Source organism: Tenrec ecaudatus, chromosome 13 (assembly GCF_050624435.1).
Source record: "Tenrec ecaudatus isolate mTenEca1 chromosome 13, mTenEca1.hap1, whole genome shotgun sequence".
Taxonomy (NCBI): domain Eukaryota; kingdom Metazoa; phylum Chordata; class Mammalia; order Afrosoricida; family Tenrecidae; genus Tenrec; species Tenrec ecaudatus.
In genome coordinates, this window is record NC_134542.1 from 104,788,207 (window position 1) to 104,809,645 (window position 21,439).

General features: G+C 37.7%; 1 protein-coding gene across 1 annotated transcript in view; it reads left to right on the forward strand.

Moving 5' to 3' along the window:
- Positions 1 to 21,439, forward strand: part of UGGT1 (UDP-glucose glycoprotein glucosyltransferase 1) — a 180,414-nt gene that overhangs the window by 38,218 nt on the left and 120,757 nt on the right. The window contains exons 5-8 of the mRNA XM_075529977.1: positions 6,747 to 6,859; positions 9,905 to 10,079; positions 14,589 to 14,685; positions 15,840 to 15,918. Coding sequence (XP_075386092.1) covers positions 6,747 to 6,859; positions 9,905 to 10,079; positions 14,589 to 14,685; positions 15,840 to 15,918 — 464 coding nt within the window. The remainder of the gene's footprint in view (positions 1 to 6,746; positions 6,860 to 9,904; positions 10,080 to 14,588; positions 14,686 to 15,839; positions 15,919 to 21,439) is intronic.

Genomic DNA, 21,439 nt, shown 5'->3' on the forward strand with positions numbered 1-21,439 from the left:
ATCATACAATGTATCCACTCACCTGCAACTATGTTATTTGTTCCCCTTGTGTGGGGTTATACAGTCATCATTACTATCAGCTCCCCCTTGTTTCTGAAGGGTTATCTATCTTGGCTTTCATGCACTGATTGGTCTAAATTATACAAATGGACCTACGCAGTTCTACCAAGAGTAATGAGGTAAAACAAAGACCATAATGGTAAGGGGAGGAAATACTAAAGAACTAGAGGATCGTTATGTATTTCATCAGTGCTCTACCACCTCCTAAATATATCCATTTGGTGTGGCCCTTCTGCAAGGGACTGTCCAATTATCTTACAGGTGGGTTTTGGGTATCCACTTTGTCTATGCGCCTTCATGTCAATTTGATTTTTTGTTTTTTGATCCTGTGATACCTACTCCAGTCAATAACCTCATGATCACACAGGCTGGTGTGCTTCTTCTATGTGAACTTTGTTGCTTCCCTGGTAGATGGCCACTTGTTTAATTTCAATCCTTTAATACCCTGGACGCTATATCTTTTAATAGTCAGACACCACCAGCTTTCTTCACCACATTTGCTTATGCACCTATTTTGTCTTCAGTGATTGTGTCAGGAAGGTGAGTATCAGACAGTGTCACATTATTAGAACAAGCCATTCTTGTACTGAAGTAAGATTTGATTAGAGGCCCCAAATCCATCTGCTTCCTTGTTGCATTTACATAAATGTATATAAATACATATATTTATATACACATACATGGACAAATATACCCATCTATATATTTACATATATACGTATCTATATTTATAACTATATATATGTTTTACTTATTTTTTCTCTTTTTTTCTTTCTTTCTGTCCCACCATCATGCTTATCCATTGTTTACCTTTCAGTAATATCTCTGGAATACATTTTAATTGAGGAAATATGACCAAGAACGCCACCCCCTCCTCACCATCAATTTTAATAACCTTGCAATGATTTCCCTGTCCCTGTCATTATTGGCTCTCTGCTCCCCTCTCCCCTGCCTCCTCCCCTCCCATGTCCCCCTGGAACTGTCACTGTCTCCTTGGTTTTGCTTATCCTGCCTGTCTTAGAGACATAGACACCGAAAGTGGAAAAAATAAAAGACCATATAAATAGTTCCAATATCCTGACGCGGAGTAGGTGAGTATCTTTGTGAAACAGAGAGAAGGGCATGTTATAAAGCATCAGTTCAGTCACGTCTCTCAGTGTTCCCGATCCAGGGACCCGCTTACCCAATAGCACTTATATTCTTTCAGTCCTCAGCGACATTAAACATTTTTTTCTTTGAGTTCTTTCAAATAAGCCCTGGTGACACAATGGGTTAAACATGAGGCACTAACTCCGAATCAGTTGTTCAAACCCACAGCTGTTTTGAGGGAGAAAAGCTGTCTGTTAAAGAAACCTTAAGCAGAGGTTTTGTTTTTTCCTAGAAGGTAAGAATCCGCTAGATAGCAGTACATTATTTCTCTGAAGCCACTTCCTATTTTTCTCAGGTGAGATTAATTGTGGTTTTTTTGGGTTGTTCCCTTGCTCTTTCTAGTTTGGTTTTTATTCCTAAATTGATTCTATTTGGTTTACTTTTAGTTCTTATTGAATTTTGTTATTGCATTTCTGAACTTTTCTAATTCAGACTCAGGCTTCAAGTTTGTTCTGAAGTACAGCATACACTTGAGTATAAGCTGACCTGAATATCAGCCGAGGCACCTAATTTTACCACTGCATAAAAAATATGCTGAAAAACTTGGCTTATACACAAGTATATATGGTAGTTGGTTACTTTTTAAATCTGCCTTTTCATGTATTTCTGGCATGCTTTAGTTAACAATGACTGTGGTATCCCATATGGTAGCCACCATGCACATGCGTTAGACGAAAATGTTAGTATTTCCTGTATAGTAGCCTCATGTCATGGACTTTAGAGGGAGGTGTTACTGGTGCCTTACTGGGCAGCATGAATGGTAGAGCATTTCAGTCATTGTAGAAATTTCTATTATAGTGCTGGTTCAAGAAAGCAAAACAAACAAACTAAAAGGCCTCAAACCAAACCCATGACTGGTGAATTGATTATAACTCCTAGTGATTCTATAGGATTGAGTAGAATTGTTTTATAGACCTTTTAAAGTTGTAATCTTAAAAAAATCATTTTATTGGGGACTTTTACAGCTCTTATCATAATCCATATATCCATCCGTTGTGTCAAGTACATTTGTACATATGTTGCCATCATAATTTTCAAAATATTTTCTTTCTACTTGAGTCCTTGGTATCAGCTCTTCATTTTCCCTCCTCCCCCACCCTATCTCCCTTATGAACTCTTGATAATTTATATTCTTTTTTTTTATGTCTTACACCGACCACTGCGTTCCTTCACCCACTTTTCTGTTGTCTGTCCGTCTGGGAAGGGATTATATGTAGATCATTGTGATCAGTTCTCCCTTTCTCCTCCTACCTTCTCCTTACCTTCCTGATGTCACTACTCTCATTATTGGTCCTGAGGGCTTTATCTGTCCTGGATTCCTTATGTATCCAGCTCTTATCTGTACCCATGTACATACTCTGGTCTAGCCAGATTTGTAAGGTAGAATTGAGGTCATGATAGTGGGGGTAGGAAGCATTAAAGAACTTGAGGAAGGTTATATGTTTAATTAGTGCTATACTGCACCGACTGGCTCTTCGCCTTCCTGTGGTCCTTCTGTAAGGGATGTCCAATTGTCTGCAGATAGGCTTTGGGGCTTGTGCTAGTCTGCGTAAACTAGGGAAACAAATCCATAGAAACGCATATATATAAGAGAGGGTTTTATATAAAGGGTAAGTATACATTATGAAGGCATCCCAACCCAGTGTTGTCCAAGCCCATATGTCCGACAGCGATCTACAAAGTCCTCCTCAATCTCACAAAACACACATAATGATGATGACTGTAGGAGGAAAGCCGGATCAGTGAACGTGTAAGCATCTCAGAACTGGCAGGGGTCTCCACACGGCTGCTCCAGCACCCAGGGCTGCATCAGGGTAGGTCCATGTGGCTTCTCCTCAGGGATGTCTTACAGGAAGTGAGCCTTGCCAGCTGGAGCAGGAAACTGGCTAAGCAGCTGCACCCTGGTCCAACCATCAGAGAGCAAGAGACCTGAGAACTAGAAAGAGGAGCCATTTATCTCTCTGCCCTTCAATTAATGCCACATGTGTTTATTGGCCCAGTTGGCACAATAAATCTTAACTATCTCAGGTCTCTGTTCCCCCTCCTTCACATTGAAATGATTTTTTGGTTCTGTGTCTTTGATGCCGGATAACCTGATCCCATCGATGTCTCATGATCACACAGGCTGGTGTGCTTTTTCCATGTGTGCTTTATTGCTTCTCAGCTAGATGGCCATTTGTTTATCTTCAAACCTTTAAGACCCTAGATGCTATATCTTTTGATAGCTGGGCACCATCAGCTTTCTTCACCACATTTGCCTATGCACCTGCTTTGTCTTCTGCGATCATTGAAGGCATCTTAGAATGTCAGACTATTAAAACAAAGTACTTGAGTAGAGGCCCAATGTCTGTCTGCTACCTTAATACTTAACATATAAATACGTGTACACAGATTTATTTTCCTATTATGTATAAATATACTTACATATGTACATGCTTGTACTTAGACCTCTATAAATATCCTTTGCCTCTTAGTTCTTTCACATATTTCCTTTTACTTTTCTCTTGTCCCACTATCATGCTTAGCCTTCATTTAGGTTTCAGTAATTCCCCTCAGCTACATGGCCCTTGGTCAAGCCCCACCAGATATCCTATACCTTCCTCGCTATCAATTTTAGATCACTTGTTGTTCCCTTGTCCCTGGGTTTGTTAGCACCTACTTCCTTTCCCCCAGACTCTGTTGGTCCCATTGTTTTCCCCTCCAGTTTGTTTATCCCGCCTATCTTATCTAGATAGATAGACATGCAGAGACAATAATAAGCACTAAAACAAGACAAAGCAAAACAAAACATCAACAGAAAAGAAACACACAACCACACAAAAATCTCCCCTACAATCCTAACAACAACCATAATAAAACCAACAACAAAAAATGAAAAGCCTATAAATAGTTCCAGGTCTGTTTGTTGACCTTTAGGAGTTTTCCAGTTGATTCTGATGGGGTGCCATGCCTGGCCCCAAAGTCTATTTTTGCTATTCCCCAGGGGCTGCATTGCTTTGCTCCAGTTGCTGCTCTGTTGCACGCCCTTAGTTAAGGCTGTAGTCTTACTGAAGCATGCTGAAGAATTTGAACCATTGAACTTCTGATTAGTAACTGAGTACTTAACCATGTACCATCCAGGGCACTTTATGCAGTCTATAATAGAGATATTATTCTGATCTTAGTCTTATAGTATCTTTGTAAGGGATTTGGCCTTGATATTTTTCTGCTCATTTTTATGGAAATTATTTTCTTGACTTTCTAGGAGAAGGAATTGGCGCTTCCTCTATTGTTTCCTCCCACCCCCTATTGTTTTTGTATAATGTTAAAAAAAAAACTGGTGTTTTTGATATTTCCTAACCCTGCTGTCCTGTATGTGTGTCTGTCCTCAATCTTCATCCCAGTCACAGCAGTTTTTCCATGTTGTGGGAACTTGTCCTGTGAGATTTTCTTGGTTTGCAAGTTTTGCGAAGAGGCTCTCACCTTTCCCAATTCATTCAAACTATTCCATAGATCTCTTCCATTCACTTGCTAGTGGACTTGGTAAAACCTACTGCTCTTCCATACCTTCCAGTGTAGACGTGTTTGCTGTTTGAGCATTACTGGGGCCTCTTTTTTTTTTTTTTTCCTCTTTTACTTCCTTTTGCACGAACTCTGATTTCTCTCAGAGTTTTTTATCCTGGGTTTTCTTTTCCATACAGTTTTGTTGCATAAGTAGCCCATGTGTCAGACAAGAAGCTTAGGGAAAAGGATTTGTTCCCTGAAGCAGCCCATCAATCAGTAAGGAACACTAAATCCATGATGAAAATTGATTTCTTAGAGATTGGGCATGTACTAGAAGGCCGGGGGGTGGGATGGGCATGAGGCAGGGCATGTACATTAAAAACTAGTTATGCCTCATCCCCACTTAAATATACCCACTAAATGCTTGCTAACCCACCGCTATGCCCTCTGAGTATGCGTGCGAGAGGAGCAGTCAAGGAAGACGGGGGTGTGAGATTAAGGATGGACAGACACCCTTCCTGGACAGCCCGTTCTTGTCTATGAGAGTGAGGTAACAAAGACTTTGTTTTCACTCATAAAAACCTCCTTTCGGCGACGTCGGACGGTGTAGGATATGACAAAATAATAATAATTTATAAATTATCAAGGGTTCATGGGGGAGGAGGGAGGGAGGGGAAAAATGAGGAGCTGATACCAAGGGCTAAGGTGGAAAGCAAATGTTTTGAGAATGAAGAAGGAAACAAATGTACAAAGGTGCTTGACACAATGGATGGATGGATTGTGATAGGAGTTGTACGAGCCCCCAATAAAATAATTAAAGCAAACAAACAACAACCTCTTTTCTTTACACTTATGTGAATTTTTCTCATTCTGAGAGACAAGGACCAAGGAAAAACATCTCACAATGTAACACATGGAGTTTTGGTTTTACTCTTTAGTTGTTCTGTTTTTTCCAAGGACATTTGAAAGACTGCAAAAACATTATTGTCAGTTGCCATCCTTGCAGAATTCTTTTTTGAAAAAATATGTGATAATGGTATTATGTTTTAAGAAACGAATGTATACTGAAATATTTACAAATGGAATTATTTATTTGGGATTCCTCTCAAAATGATCTACTGGAGTGTGGTAGGAAGTGGATGATGATATAGACAAAATATGATTGGCCATGAATTGAAAATGATTGGCGCCACGTGACAGGAACACAAGGAGTTTTTATATTATTCTTTCTGCTTTACTGTTTATACCAAGCCAAATAGTTGTTATAATGTGTTTTCAAAGCTAGCTTTCCATTTATCCCTTCTTTGTTAGTGAAGTCCGTCTTAAGGTTAGTTTACATAAATGATAGGGCCTTTCATTATGTGTCTTCCCTTGGTTATCTCATTACACTGAGGCACAATCTCAGTGTGCCCCATTGAAGCTCACATTGACATATCTCATTGTGTACTGATGTTCTTCCTTTTCACTCTACACATAAACTCCTGCCCCTCTCAGCTTTACTGGTGCGTAGCATACCATGCTATTTATAGAATTTTACCTTTGTAGTTAGACCCTCCCCCCACCCACAGATAATTATTTGTTTTTGATTCTATGTGACTCTTTTTGTTTTAGGGAACTCATATTACTTTGGTTGTTATATCAAATTTGGTCGGTATAGTTATACTTCAGCACGTAAACCTGGCATCTGTAATCTTACTTTTCTACAAATCATATTTTGTATTCTCTGGATATCATCTAATGTAGAATTTTAAATTCAATTTTGGGGATAAGAGCATTTCGTTGGAAGGAAATAACGCAAGCAAAGCACTGACATAGAGCTCTCCACACCCGATACTTAAGGGGTATTCAGGAAATGTATTGTTTTGCTTCTATTGATACTTGAGTGATTATCATTTAGTTGACTCCTTGGAATATATATGAGGAGGCTTCAAAAAGTCTATGGACTAATTCAATTATCTTTTAATTCTACTTTTCTAAATACTTCTTGAAGCTCTTGGTATGTCTTATCTTTGGTTAGAAATGATAAAAAACATGGATTGTATCTCCCCTGACAGATTGCAGCTGAAGAACCTCCACCTGAAGGTTGCAATTCATTTTTTTCAATTCATGGGAAGAAGACTTGTAATTTTGATGACATTGAGACTCTTCTGCGCACAGCATCTGAAAGGTAGTCTGTATGTTTCTTTAAATAAATGTCACGCATTTCATTGTGCTTTTTACCCCCTCTTTTCAATTGTAGCTTAGGTGGTGGTTTGCATTTCAGATCATAAACCCTGCATTTCACGGTCTAAACTACCAGTCAAGTCCCCAAACATCCTACCCTTTCATACTCCTTAATTTCCCCACTACCAGCCACCAATAAGAGTGGCCTCATACATTATTTGCCCTTTTGTGATTGGCTCGCTTCACCCAGCATAATATTCTCCTGGTTCGTCCTTGCCACGATATGCGTTGAGTTTCATCATTGTTTCTTCGTAATGCATAGTGTTCCATTGTTTATATGTACCAAAGTCTATCCTTTCTTCTGCTGATGGGCATTTTGAGCAGTTCTGTCATGAACATAGGGAATATGTCTGTTCTTGTTATGGTTCTAACCTCTTTAGGATATACATCCCACAGAGGGATTACTGGCTGCTATAGAGTTTCTATTCAATGTGGGGTAGCACCATTTTGCTTTCCATAGTGATTGTACATATTTACATTCTCCAATACTATGTATGAGGGTTCTAGTCTCTCTGCAGCCTTTCTAGCATTTTTTCTTTTTAAGTTTGGCTGTCAGTATAAGGTGGCATCTCATTTTTGCTTTGACTTGCATCTTCCAGGTGGCTAGTGATTGTGAGGGTTTCTTCATGTTTGTTGACTATTTGGATATCTTCTTTGATGAGCTCTTTGTTCATGTCCTTTAATTTGGTTATTCATTAAAAAAATTATCGAAGTGCTGCAGCTTTCTACAGATTTTTAATGCTTTTGATTCTTGTCTAAGATGAGGTGGATAAATTTATTGCTGGGTTCTCTGTTCTGTTCCATTGGTCTAGCTATCTGTCATTATTCCTGTACCAGGCTGTTTGAGGTACTGTGGTTGTGTAGTAGTTTTGAGGTTGGGAAGTGCGAGACCTCCTACTTTGTTCTTCTTCTTCTTCAGAAGTTGTTTGCTTATCCTGGGTCTCTTAGTAATTAGTCTTTACATTTCTTCAAAGAATGAAGGTGGGATCTGGATTGGAATTGCATTGTATTTATAGATTGTTTTGGTAGTTGACATTTTCACAATATTAAGCCATCTTGTCCATGAACATGAAATATTCTTCTACTTATGTCAGTCTTTTTGATTTCTTGTAGTACTGTTCTGTAGTTTTTTTGCACAGTCTTTAGTTTCTCTTGTTAGTTTTATTCATAAATATTTCATGTTGCTATTATAAATGGTATTTTCTTGATTGCATTTTCAGAGCTCTTAGCATTAGTATATAGAAATCCAATTGATTTTTATACGTTAATCTTGTATGTTGCCATCACTGTGAATTCTTGCATTATAAAGTGTAACTTCAGATTTTCTTTGTCTGTTATGGGCCGTGGTGGTGTAGTTGGTTATACGTTGAACTGCCAACTGCAAAGACAGCAGTTAGAATACACCAGCTGCTCTGCGGTGGAAGATGAAGCTTTCTGTTCCCATAGCAATTTACAGCTTTGGAAACCCACAGTGCAAAAAAATAAACCCACCGTGATAACTCTACTCTGTCATATGTAGTGGGGTTCAGTATGGCAGAATCCACTTGATGGCAATGAGTGTGAAATGGTTGTGTCAGTGTAGTAGTTTATAAATTCTGAAACCAGGTAAACTAGATTCGAATCTCACTTTTGTCACTTAGAGTAGTTTAATGAACTTTGACAATTTAACGTCATCTTTATTTTAAAATGGAGATAATAGGAATAATTAATACTACTGTTATCATTTGGTAATAACTATGATGTTGCTACATAGGCTTTATCATCAGCTTAGTGAAGAAAGGAATACAGTATATATTAAAGTCAGTTCCTTAAATTGTGTCTTAAATGATATTAATGATAATTAACTCTTAGGATATTATTAGATCTAGACAATGAAGAATATTTAAAGGATAATTACAAGCTTAATTTACATTAGAGAACAGTAATTAATAGGCTAATTCTTGTGCTCTCAGATAGATTTCCTGTTGACAAATGCAATTGGTGTCTTGTTTGGCCAGGACAGCATACTCATTGTACCTTCTGATTCCACTGTAAATGGGTAACAGTTGTTGCTATGTGGTGTCAGAAGTGCTGGTGGTATTTTAGGGTCACTGTGTGTTAGAATCCACTCAATGACAATGGGTTTGGTTTTGGGTTAGTTCATTTTCAGCAAGGCTGTCTGCCGAGCACAGGATGTTTGCATATGGCTCATGCCTGCTGAATACCAGAGTGTGTCATAGTCAGTATGATAGGCTATGTAATTTATAAAAAACAAACAAAAAAACCTCAGCTTTTACTTAATTGAGCCCAAAATATCCAAGAGGCATGGGTACTCTCTTGGCATAGAGGGATCTTGTGTTTAATATATGCATAGTAATCTATTTTATTACTATCCCATGGTATTTAAATTACTTAATATTTCATTTACAGTAAAGCACTATGGAATGCCCATATTCTTATGTCTTTACTTTCTTTTGAACAGTTTATTAGAAGAATGATTGGTAAGTCACTACGTTCATGCCTTAGGTCTATTAATATCTTTATCCTTTTATTAGGGAAGATTTTAATATCTTTAGCAGACAGACGGTGGTAGAAATTTAGAAATGGTAGAAAGGGAGCCTTACTGTAACTGGTAGGTAATGCATATGCTTAAATTTATTCTCTGGAATTTTGTACTTAGGTTTTTTCAAAAAGAAGGATAATTTTACTCCTTACAGAAAATTGTACTAAGTCTTATCACTGGGAAATTTAGATTTATATATATATTTTCCCTCTCCAGAAATTGTTAATAATTATTAATCAAAGTTCTAATTTATGTAATATACTTTTATTTTAAATCATTAATAAATAAGAGTCACTAGGCAGTTATTCTAAGTAACTGACAAGTAAATCAAGACTGTGGTAATCTTTATATTAAGAAGCTTGTAATTTTAAATTATTGTAACTGAAGTTTGCATTTTGTACAGTTTCAAAGTTTAAAATTTGAATCTTTCTATATATTTTTTTTCAGACCTAAGCCATTATTATTCAAAGGAGATCATAGATATCCGTCATCTAATCCAGATAGTCCGGTGGTGATTTTCTACTCTGAGATTGGCTATAAAGAATTTTCTACTTTCCATCAACAACTCATATCAAAAAGCAATGCTGGAAAAATCAATTATGTATTCAGGCATTATATATCTGTAAGTATTGACTTAGTTTATTCCTGTTTTAGATATTAATTTTTTCCAGCATATCCTTAGAATATTAGCTAATAATTTCCTTCTATATAATTTAATTATTTGAAATACATTTAGTAAAATCTAGCACTTTCATCTATTATTTGTTCATAGGTAGTGTTTTGTTTGCCTTTCTGAAGAAATAAAATAATTAGGTTAAAATAGTTGCTTGTTGTTTAACTCTTTACTTAAAAAGAACTACATAATTATTCTAATTTTAATATGGTCATGAAAATGGAACTAATTCATTTTTTGCAAAATTTCATTGTTCATAAAATGTGTTAAAATGGCAGTTTTAAACATTTGCAAGTGAACATTCGTGCTATCCATTATGCTGCGCAGTTGTCACCACTGTCCCAAAGCTGCACAGCTCTCGCTCCACACAGTCTCACTGCTCTTCAGTGCAATCACTCCATTCTTCCCTACACCCTCTCAGTGAGACCACTCACAGGAATTTTCCTATTCTAAATATTTCATTAAGTGGGACCATTTAATAGTTGTCCTTTGTATGTTACTTATTTCACTTGCATAAAGTTTTTACGATTTATTCATCTTGTAACATGGATCACAATTTCCTTTCTCTGTATCACTGAATAATAATCCATTGTGTGAATGTACCCCATTTTGTTTAGTTTTTCATCTATTGAAAGGTATTTGGGTATTTCTACCTTTTGGTATTGTGATTCATGCTGCAGTAAACATTGGTGGACATGTAGCTCTTCCAGTCTGTGCGTTTCCATCTCTTGGGTATATCCCTAGGAGTGGAATTGCAAAGTCATGTAGTAATTCTCTGTTTAACTTCTCAAGGGCTGTCAGCTATTTCATTTTATATTTATTCCAACACTGCATAAAAGTTTCAATTTTTCAACATCCTCATTAATACTTTTTACTTTCTACTTTATACATATATTTTTACTTTCTATTTTTTTCTGATAAAAGTCCATTACTCTTAATGGGAGTAGTTAGTATCGTAATTATAGAAATTATTTGTAATTTCAGTTTCTCACTGTTCCCTTTCAACCTTTTGTTTTCCTACAGCTAGAAATCAAGGGAACTAGATTTCTAGAGAGGTGAAATAAGGCAGACTTAATTAAAAACAGCTTTTAAAACCATGTATAACATTTAAAATATATATAAATACAGTTAATCCCCAAAATTTCTATGTCATAATAAACTCAGTAAATATTGGGTAATACAAAAATATTTATATGAACAGAAACAAATCTATCAGTGTTTAGTTTTTGATAGCTCCTACTTACCTTCCCATTCCACCCTAATTCCTATTGCTGGCATTAAACACTCAGGTGTGTAATGTGCTATTTTGAATCAGGTTGGTGTTGAATTTATAGTATTTTGTCAATATAAACCCTTCTGAAAGACATGCATTCAGTTCATAAATAAGCACGCACATACATACGAATGGTTCCAGTCAGGCACTTCTGGGATTGAGATTTCACCAATTTTCACATCCCTGCTCTGTAAGTTCTGAAATTTCTTTTTTCTCTCTCTCTCTTTTTTTGTGTTTGTGACTTTTGGTTGTTTTTTATTAACTGTCTTATACAACTTCCTACTTCAACCTTGGAATTCCCATTTCCACAACTGTGGGTAGCACACATGAAGAAAGGAGACTTTTTCCTACGTCTAGCATCTTTTCTGGGCCTGGGCTGGGGTGGGAATACACACAGCCCAACCTTTAACTCATTGAGCACTTTGTGCAAGTACAGTCCCTGGTGGTCACCCTGTGTCGTCTTACCTCCGTTAACGTAGATCCAGTGCCTCTTCAACGGCTTACCTGTGCTTTCATCTCATGATCTAATTCTTTAAGACAGTGCCACACTCAAGACATTCTTTCCTAATTGGTCTGAGCTCTTGTTCGGCCTCATGATAGCCTTAGGGGATGTTCAGTTCATGGAGATCCATAAATCTGGATTCCATGAAAACTTGAAATTCTTGTGTCTTCTTCTTCCTCTCATGCTCCAGACAATAGAGAGAGTCCAGTGGTTGTTCTCTTTGATGGCCGTACCCAACGTTTGCAGTCCTCAGGCACTTCTCAGTAACTGTGGAGTATCTAAAAACTGCATAAGGGCAATTGACTAGACTGCCCATGACAGCATGAACTTAAACGTCCAACTGAGCAAACGAATCCTCTGGAGTTTTTGGTTTGACTTCAGTAGTGTTAGCAACTGCTCCTTCTTCCTCTTTTTGCTTCTGTTGCTGTACAATTTTAAGTAGTACAGTCCTGGCCAGCATGACATTTTTCTGGCACACTACTGTTCAGTGACTCCAGTTACATTAATGAGGTTGTCTAAATGGTACCCTAAACAGGTGCCGATTTCCCATCACCGTAGACAAAAACCCAGTATTTCTTGACGAATGATCCCTATCCCTGGTAACTACTATTAATTACATCACTGTGTACTTTTACTACTTCTTATCTTTTAATGTGAGATCTATAATATATGTCCTTTTGTGATTGACTTACCTCACTCAGCATAATATTCTCCAAGATCATCCATATTTCAGCATTCATTAGGACTGAATTTCTCATTATGATAGAACAGTATTCTATTGCATATATGTATTCCATTGATGGACTGTTTCTCTCTCTTTGCACGTGTGAATAATGAATATGCATTATGTCTGTTGCTGTTAGGTCCCCAGAGTTTAGACCTAGGAGTGGAGTAGCTGGTTCATGTATGAGTTATATTTTTAATTGTTTGAAGAATAAGCACACTGCTTCCCATAATGATTGCACCTTTTTACATTCCCATCAACAATGAATAGGTGTGTCAGTTTGTCCACACCCTTGTCAACATTGTTATTTTCTGGTTTGGGGTGATTGCCATTATACTTGGTAGTATAATGGGTTATGTGTTGAACTGCTAGATAGCAATATATATTATATAAAATCATTTTACTAGGGGCTCGTACAAGTCTTATCACAATCCATACATCTATCCATTGTGTCAAGCCCATTTGTACATTTGTTGCCATCATTATTTTTAAAACATTTTCTACTTGAGCCCTTCGTATCAGCTCTTCATTTTTATCCCCTCCATCCCTCATGAACCCTTGTTAATTTATAAATTATTATTATTTTTTCATGTCTTATATTGACCAATGTCTCCCATCACCCACTTTTCTGTTGTCCGTCCCTCAGGGAGGGGGCTATATGTAGATAATTGTGATCGGTTTCCCCCACCTCCTCCTGCCCCTTCTGGTATTGCTGCTCTCAATATCGGTCCTCAGGGGTTTATCTGTCCTGGATTCCCTGTGTTTCCAGCTCTTATCTGTACCTATGTATGTCAGGGGAAGCCAGCCCCTAACACATCATTACGGGTCCGGTAGGCGCAATTGTACAGTGATAATAAGTAAAGATCATAGGAAAGTTATAGAGAGCATGAGAGATAGAAGAGAGATATTGAAATAAATGGAATCAGACGCGATTCATGGTAGCATGCTCACCCCTGCTTGGTGGTGCACGTGGAGGGAGAGGGAGTGAGATCTTTAATGCTAGCCCAGGCTTTTTATATTCTCTGGGACTTGCAAGCCCCCTAATTACAGGTGAGGACATACGTCACAGGAAGGGGCTGTACTATAGGTAATACAGTAATCAGAGGGGGGAACAATCTAGGGACATACACTCAATAGGAAGAGGGATTGGGGGTATACATGTGACAAGATGGGCGGATCCTACATTCAAGATGGCAGCCTAGCCTTAGTTATCTTTGGGCAGGCTTTACCTCTCTGGGGTCTCCTACAAGGAAATTGACAACTACTATCCTTATTAGAAGGGAGTGGGCCCTATTTGTTGTGGGATAAACAGTGGTGCCTGCTTGCTCTGGATAGTTGAAAGCTCTCAGGGAGAATAACCCCTGACCTACTTCTGATGACCTCCAAGTTATGGTCATTCCCAAGCAGCTGTCTGGCATATATTTGGGGGAGACAGCTTGGGAGAAATCCTTCTGCATCCAAAACATGTATATGCTCTGTTCTAGCTGGATTTGTAAGGTAGAATTGGAATCATGATAGTGTGGGGGAGGAAGCATTAAAGAACTAGAGGAAAGTTGTATGTTTCATCTGTGCTGTACTGCACTCTTTCTGGCTCACCTCTTCCTTGTGACCTTTCTGTAAGGGGATGTCCAGTTTCTACAAGGTAGCAAATATTTTATGTTTATAATATATAAACTTTGAATTAATATTTATTCCATTAAAACCAACATTTAAATATTTGATAATAAGTCTACTGTTATTGGCAGCTTGGTTAGTTTTTTGGAATTAAAATTTTTATGTGTGTGAATTGTCTTGTCACATGGTTGATATCTTTAAAAAGTATATGTTCTAACTTTTTGCTATATTTAAAGAATTATTGAGTCACTACTTCTAGGTGATGGCTAGTAGATGTAACCTTAAAATGTCCCCACAATGCCATGTTGTAATGTAATCATCGGGGGGCAATTGCTCTGCTTACAGAACCCTGGGAAGGAGCCTGTTTACCTCTCTGGTTATGGTGTGGAATTGGCCATTAAGAGCACTGAGTACAAAGCCAAGGATGATACTCAGGTGAAAGGTGAATTTTAAAAATAACAGTGTGTGGATGTTTCCCCCTTCTTTTAAATATGAGAGGGCTTCAAGAAGTTTGTGGAAATGTTGTAGCCTTTTTATTAAAATAAATGTATTGGGGACTCTTACAGCTCTTGTTGTAGTCTTACTGCCATTTTTTAGACAAACTTTTGAAGCCCCTTATATATGTTGAATGAAAGTATATTATCATACTGGAAAAATAATAGAATTAGGGGTATGACCAACCTATGTTTGAATCTGGCATTTCTTACATTGCAGTTGGATTTGCTGAAGTAAACTTTCTAGGTCCTAATTTTTATCTCTATAAATATAAGTGATACAATTTCTCTCAAAAAATTGTTGTAAGAAATTAATAAGATATATAAAGAACAAATTCAGTTTAATTTTTTTAGAAATTCAGTATAGTTTTGATCACAGAAAAATCCAATAATTAGAAGCAGTTTTAACTGTTATGTAATTCACAACTAACTGATAATTTATGACTACAATCTTAAACCAGTATGTATACATCATGAAAAAATTTGTTTTTCATTTCTGCACTTGGAATAGTTTAAAATGGATAAACCAAAAAAAATACTCACTTTCATTGAGTTGATTCCATCTTATATTGATCTTACATTGGTTAATTTGGATACTTCCTATTTAATTCTCCAGGCTTAATAACCTAGGGTTTAGAGCTAACTGTCTCAACAACAGTTTTATGTTTAACCTTTTTATTTTTTCCACCAATAAAAATCCAACAACAAAAAAACCAACCCAGTTTGTATAATAAAGTAAATAGAAGATAATTTGTACCCCATCATTTTGTTTTCTGTCAATACTTATATTTAGGATTAAATGCCCTAATTGAAAATTCTTTAGAATCTTGACATTGAAAAATCCATGTTTCAAATTTTCAAAGCTATTAATTTTGAAATTTTTAATGTGACATTTACCAAAGTTTAAGAAAAAAATAGTTTCTTTAGGAAAATGGGAAATATTAAAGCATTCATTCTGTTTTAAGAACTGTGAAATGTTAATTGGGATATTTAACATGTTAAATATAATTTCACATTAAATAAATTTAATGTGTTAAGTATAATTTCAGTTGTTTGTATTTTTATCTGAGCAATTAGACATGTATTTGTTACACTTTTTTAGGAGCTGAGGTAAATACCACCGTGATTGGCGAAAATGATCCTATTGATGAAGTTCAAGGATTCCTCTTTGGAAAATTAAGGTATACATATTGTAATTATTTGGGGAAATGTCATTACTCTCTTTAAACTGCCAAACTTCTTTACAGTCTTTTTTAAAAAGAGTTATACTCAGTGTCATGATCATACTATTACATTTTGCAATCTATGGCATGGGTGCAAAAAAAGAGAAAAAAAACCCATACTACAGGAAAACCGTTTGTTATTTGTGACTAATTGTATAACAGATTTTACTTTCTGTTCTGTGGAAAGTGCCCATACTCATGAGTATTATCTAAAACATGTAGCAGCGGGGCCCTGCCACTGCTGTGCTTGGCTTAGTTCACACATTTGTTGTAACCTAGAGCTTCCCTGTCTCTCCTCTGACTCTCTTCTTCTGACAAACTTTGTTTCCTGGGAGGCATTAAAATCTTCTGCCACGGCTACAACTACTGCTTGAACTACCACAACCAGTCACCTTGGTTTCCTGGTTTGACAATGTGTTAATCCAGCTCTGTAATGGCCAGTATTTCTGCCTCTACAGTTTCCTCCCTTCCTCGATCTAAAATTGGAAGATGAAGTGTTGTAATTACCAACATCATTGTAGCTTCCGCCATTTCCAAAATGGCTTTCATCCCTACTAAATCCACTGCAATCATCCCCACTGCCTCCATTTCCACCACGGTTGTCCCCAAAGCCCCCACGTCAGCTGAAGTTTCTGCCCCGACCAAAGTTGTCATTCCCACCAAAACCGCCTCCTTGGCCACCACCCAAGTTTCCAGAACCGCTTTATCTCATTTTTGTTGTTGTTAAGGAAAGAATCATATAAACAGCAACACAGCGTATACCCCCCAAAACTATACCCAAGGTGATATCAGCTCCATAGTATTCAGCTTTACTAATTAGCAGATATATTTTTGTAACATGATTTATGCATTCATATCTCAAAGATATTATGTAGAATACTAAAGACTTATCTAGACATCCAGAATAGTTATTTACCCTAAGAAGTGTAATTGATTATTTTTATCATGAATAAAATTTTATAGTAACTAATTGAAAGTATGTTGCATTTTTTTAAAACAATTTATTAGGGGCTCATACAACTCTTATCACAGTCCACACATATACATACATCAATTGTATAAAGCACATTTGTACATTCTTTGCCCTAATCATTTCCTTTTTTTTCCTCCTCTTTTCTTTTTTTATTTATTTATTTAAAAAAATTTTTTTTTCCTCTTTTCTTTTTTTACATTTTATTAGGGACTCATACAACTCTTATCACAATCCATACATATACATACATCAATTGTATAAAGCACATCCATACATTCCCTGCCCCAATCATTCTCAAAGCATTTGCTCTCCACTTAAGCCCTTTGCATCAGGTCCTCTTTTTTTTTCCCCTCCCTCCCCGCTTCCCCCTCCCTCATGTGCCCTTGGTAATTTATACATTATTATTTTGTCATATCTTGCCCTATCAGGAGTCTCCCTTCCCCCACTTCTCTGCCGTCCATCTCCCAGGGAGGAGGTCACATGTGGATCCTTGTAATCAGTTCCCCCTTTCCAACCCACTCACCCTCCACTCTCCCAGCATCGCCCCTCACACCCTTGGTCCTGAAGGTTTCATCCACCCTGGATTCTCTGTGCCTCCAGCCCTTATATGTACCAGTGTACAGCCTCTGTCCTATCCAGCCCTGCAAGGTAGAATTCGGATCATGGTAGTTGGGGGGAGGAAGCATCCAGGATCTGGGGGAAAGTTGTGTTCTTCATCGGTACTACCTCGCACCCTGACTGACCAATCTCTTCTCCTAAACCCCTCTATGAGGGGATCTCCATTGGCCGACACTTGGGCCTTGGGTCTCCACTCTGCACTTCCCCCTTCATTCTATATGGTATACACACACACACAGACACACACACACACATATACATATACACACATGTATCTTTTTTTTTCCCTTTTTTTGCATGATGCCTTATACCTGGCCCTGGTATTTAAAATACAGGAGGAATTTCATCATTTGCCTTGTCCTGAATAATATAACCTTTCCTTACCATCTTTAGTAAATGGAGCGTCTTTTTTTTTTAATGGATTGTCTTCTATGATGATAAATCAGGAAGTATTGTTACTGAGGTTTCAGTTCATACATGACTTCCGGAAAAGGTTCAGTTCAAAGAGTGGCTTCCCAGGGGATCTGGTGGGCTAATTAAATCCAAGACAGAAAGGTCAACTTGTGTTAGCAAATGTACAATTCTGCTGGACATGGTTGAACTATGGAAAATGATTCAATATATGTATTAATCCGAATCAATCCTTTTTTTTAAAAAAAAAAGGATATGGCAGCTATTTTTTGGGATTCCTAAGGAGTATTCTTGATAGATCTTTACAGGGCACAGGATGATCATGGTGCAGATTAGGAAGCACTTTTCAGAAAATTGAGAATGGCATTAGTGAGAAAAAGGACAGGAAAGTTGTATTGAGGAATTTTTTTTGCATTATGAATGTGTACCTGCTAATTCTTGATGTTATAGTGATAATATTTATTATTATTAAATGACAACTTAATAGGGAAACCTTATACCATATATCCTATAATTCCTATCTTACCCATTCGGACTTTTTCTTTTGTTACCAAATTCAGTAATTATTAGTACTTTCAAAAAAGTTTGTGAAAATTCTTTTTCTTTTCATTTTTTTCCCCACTCATCAAAGCCTGCTTATAAAAGGACCTGAGTTGACTCTCTCAAGGATGCCCACACTTCCCGGTCAGTGTGGTATCAATTGAAGAGCACAGAACTTTTCAGGCAAGGTTGAGAGAGAGGGAAGGGTACTTGTAGATAGAAGATGTGCTGAGAAGCAAATGTGTTGTTTAGTAAAGGTTTTTGTGATTTTGTCCAGCACTTGGTGCTCATACTGTGGTGGTTTGCATGTTGCTGTGATGCTGGAAGCTGTGTCACTGGTATTTCAAATGCCAGCAGGGCCCCCCAAAGTGAGCAGGTTTCAGTGGAGCTTCCAGACTCAGAACAGATGATAAAGAAGGACTCGCTCCCCACTTTGGAGAAAAGAGCCACTGAAAGCTTCATGCATAACTTCAAAGCATTGTCAAATACTAAAGGCCTAAAGAATGGAAACAGAACATTGTCAGAGATGTGCCGGAAGATGGGCCCCTCAGATCTGATACCACTCAAATTGTGCAACTGAGCAGGAGCTGACTTCTCTGAGTAGAGTTGACCATGGTGATGTGAGTCAGGTAAAGCCTGTGGGAGTGGATCCTGCAGGATTGTCGTTTCCTGATGGCATGACTCAAGGTAAGGAGAAACGGCTGCAAAAATCTACTAAAGATCAGAATCTAGGAAAACTGAAAGTGGTCAAAAATGAAATGGAATGCATAAAGATCGATATCCCAGTCATTACTTGGCTGATATGGACTGGTATTGGCATTTTCAATCAGAAAATCATATGATTTGCTATGCCGAGAAGAACACATCACTACTTTCCAGTAGATGTCAACTCATTGTACCCCTATTACAACAAAGCAGAAATGCCTCATACGGTTTCCTTACTGTAAGTCTTTCTACGAGCAGACAGCCTCAGCTTCCTTCCTAGGAGGGGATGGTGATTGGAACCACTGACTTTGGTTAGCAGCCCAGTGCTTTGCTCACTGTCTTCAGGGCTCTTCCTGCCCCTAAGAATTTTGTCTAATCTTTTGAATTGCTCTTGTCAATTTGATCTCAGATAGATCATTCTTAAAAAAGACTACATTTTTTTTACAGTGCATCATTCTTATTCATTACACAGTGACTGCAGCAGTGGGCTCAAGCATACCAATTGTGAGGAGAGTGTGTGATTGGGCAGTGCTTCATTCTGTTGTATAGAGTCACTGTGAGTCAAAACTGACTTGATGGCACCTAGCAATACTTTCTCTGTTCCCATAACTGTTCCTTTTTGCTTTCGAGTAATTTTTAACCATTTTGTCTCCTAAGGATAATTTTTCTTAAAGAATATCATTAATCATGGGTGATAGTTTTTATTTAAATGAGCTAGTGTGATAAAAGATGACCTTAAAGGAATCATTTTGGTTTACGGTTAAAAGCATGTCTTGGGTTCGTAATCTTGGTTGATAATATTGCCACAAGCAGTTCAGTAAATCTGAGTGTTTTGAGGATTTAAACTTTGTTGTACACATCTGTTCGGTTCTACAATGATCCTTCTTCTATTCTGTCTCTAATTGATAGCCAACACCTTCCAGTTCTTCTGGTCTTAGGGTAGATGAATAACCATGGTTTGTATAAAATTATTATTCCTATAAAATATTTTCCAGACTACTGGAGATGTAATAGTCTTAGATAGCTGCTTCCAATCTTTTAAGACCCCAGGTATTACTCACTGTATTAGGATGTTGTTAGGCGCTATCTCATTGGTTCTGACCCTACGCACAATAGAATGAATCACTGCATGGGTCTGCTGCTTCTTCACAACTGCTCCTATGGTGGCAGCGCTGTGTCCATCCATCTCCTTGAGGGCCTTCCTCTTTTTTTGCTGCCCCTGCACTTTACCAAGCATGACGTTCATTCAGCGAATGATCTCTGCTGACAGCATGTCCAAGTCTGTAAGATAAAGTGCCGCTGTCCTTGTATCCATAGAGCACTCTGGCCGAGTGTTCGTCAGAGAGAGAGAGAGAGAGAGAGAGAGAGAGATTTGTCCTTTTAACAGCCCATGGCACTTTCAGTATTCTCTTCCAGCATCACAACTGAAATGCATCAGTTCTTCTTTGTCTTCCTGAGCCAATATCTAACCATCACATGCATCTAAGGCAATGGAAAACCTTAATTCTCAAGTGTACTTGCTTTTCAATACTCTTGAAAGTTCTTGCGCAGCAGATTTATGTAACGCAACTTGTCTTTTGGTCTCTTGGTTGCTGCTTCCCTGAATGTTTATTATGACTCTAAGAAAGGCGGAACCTCGACAGCTTCAACCTCTGCCCTTTTATGTTGTTACCGATTGGTCCAATTTTGAGGATTTTGGTCTTTTTTACATTGAATCATAATCCATACTGAAGACTGCAATCCTTAATCTTCAACAAATGCTTCAAATCATTTTCACTTTCAGTGAGCAAAATCGTGTCACCTGCATATCACACAGATTGTTCATAAGCTTTCCTCCAATTCTGAGGCCACGTTCTTCTTCAATTTAGCTTCTCTATTTGCTCAGCATACAGATTGAACAATTATGGTGAGAGAATATATCCTTGATGCACCCCTTTCCTGATTCTAAGCCGTGCAATAATCCCAGCTTCTGTTTGCACAACTTCTTCTTGATCCATGTACAAGTTCCACATGAGCACCATGAAGTATTCTGGAATTTCTGTTCTTTCTTCTCAAGGCTACCCATAGTTTGTTATGACCCACACAGTCCAATGCCTTGGCATAGGTCAGAAAACACATGTGAACATCTTTCTGGTACTGTCTGCTTTTAAGCAAGATCTATATGATATCAGCAGTGACATCCCTTATTCCACATCCTTTTCTGAATCTAGCGTGAACCTTGGCAGCTGCCTG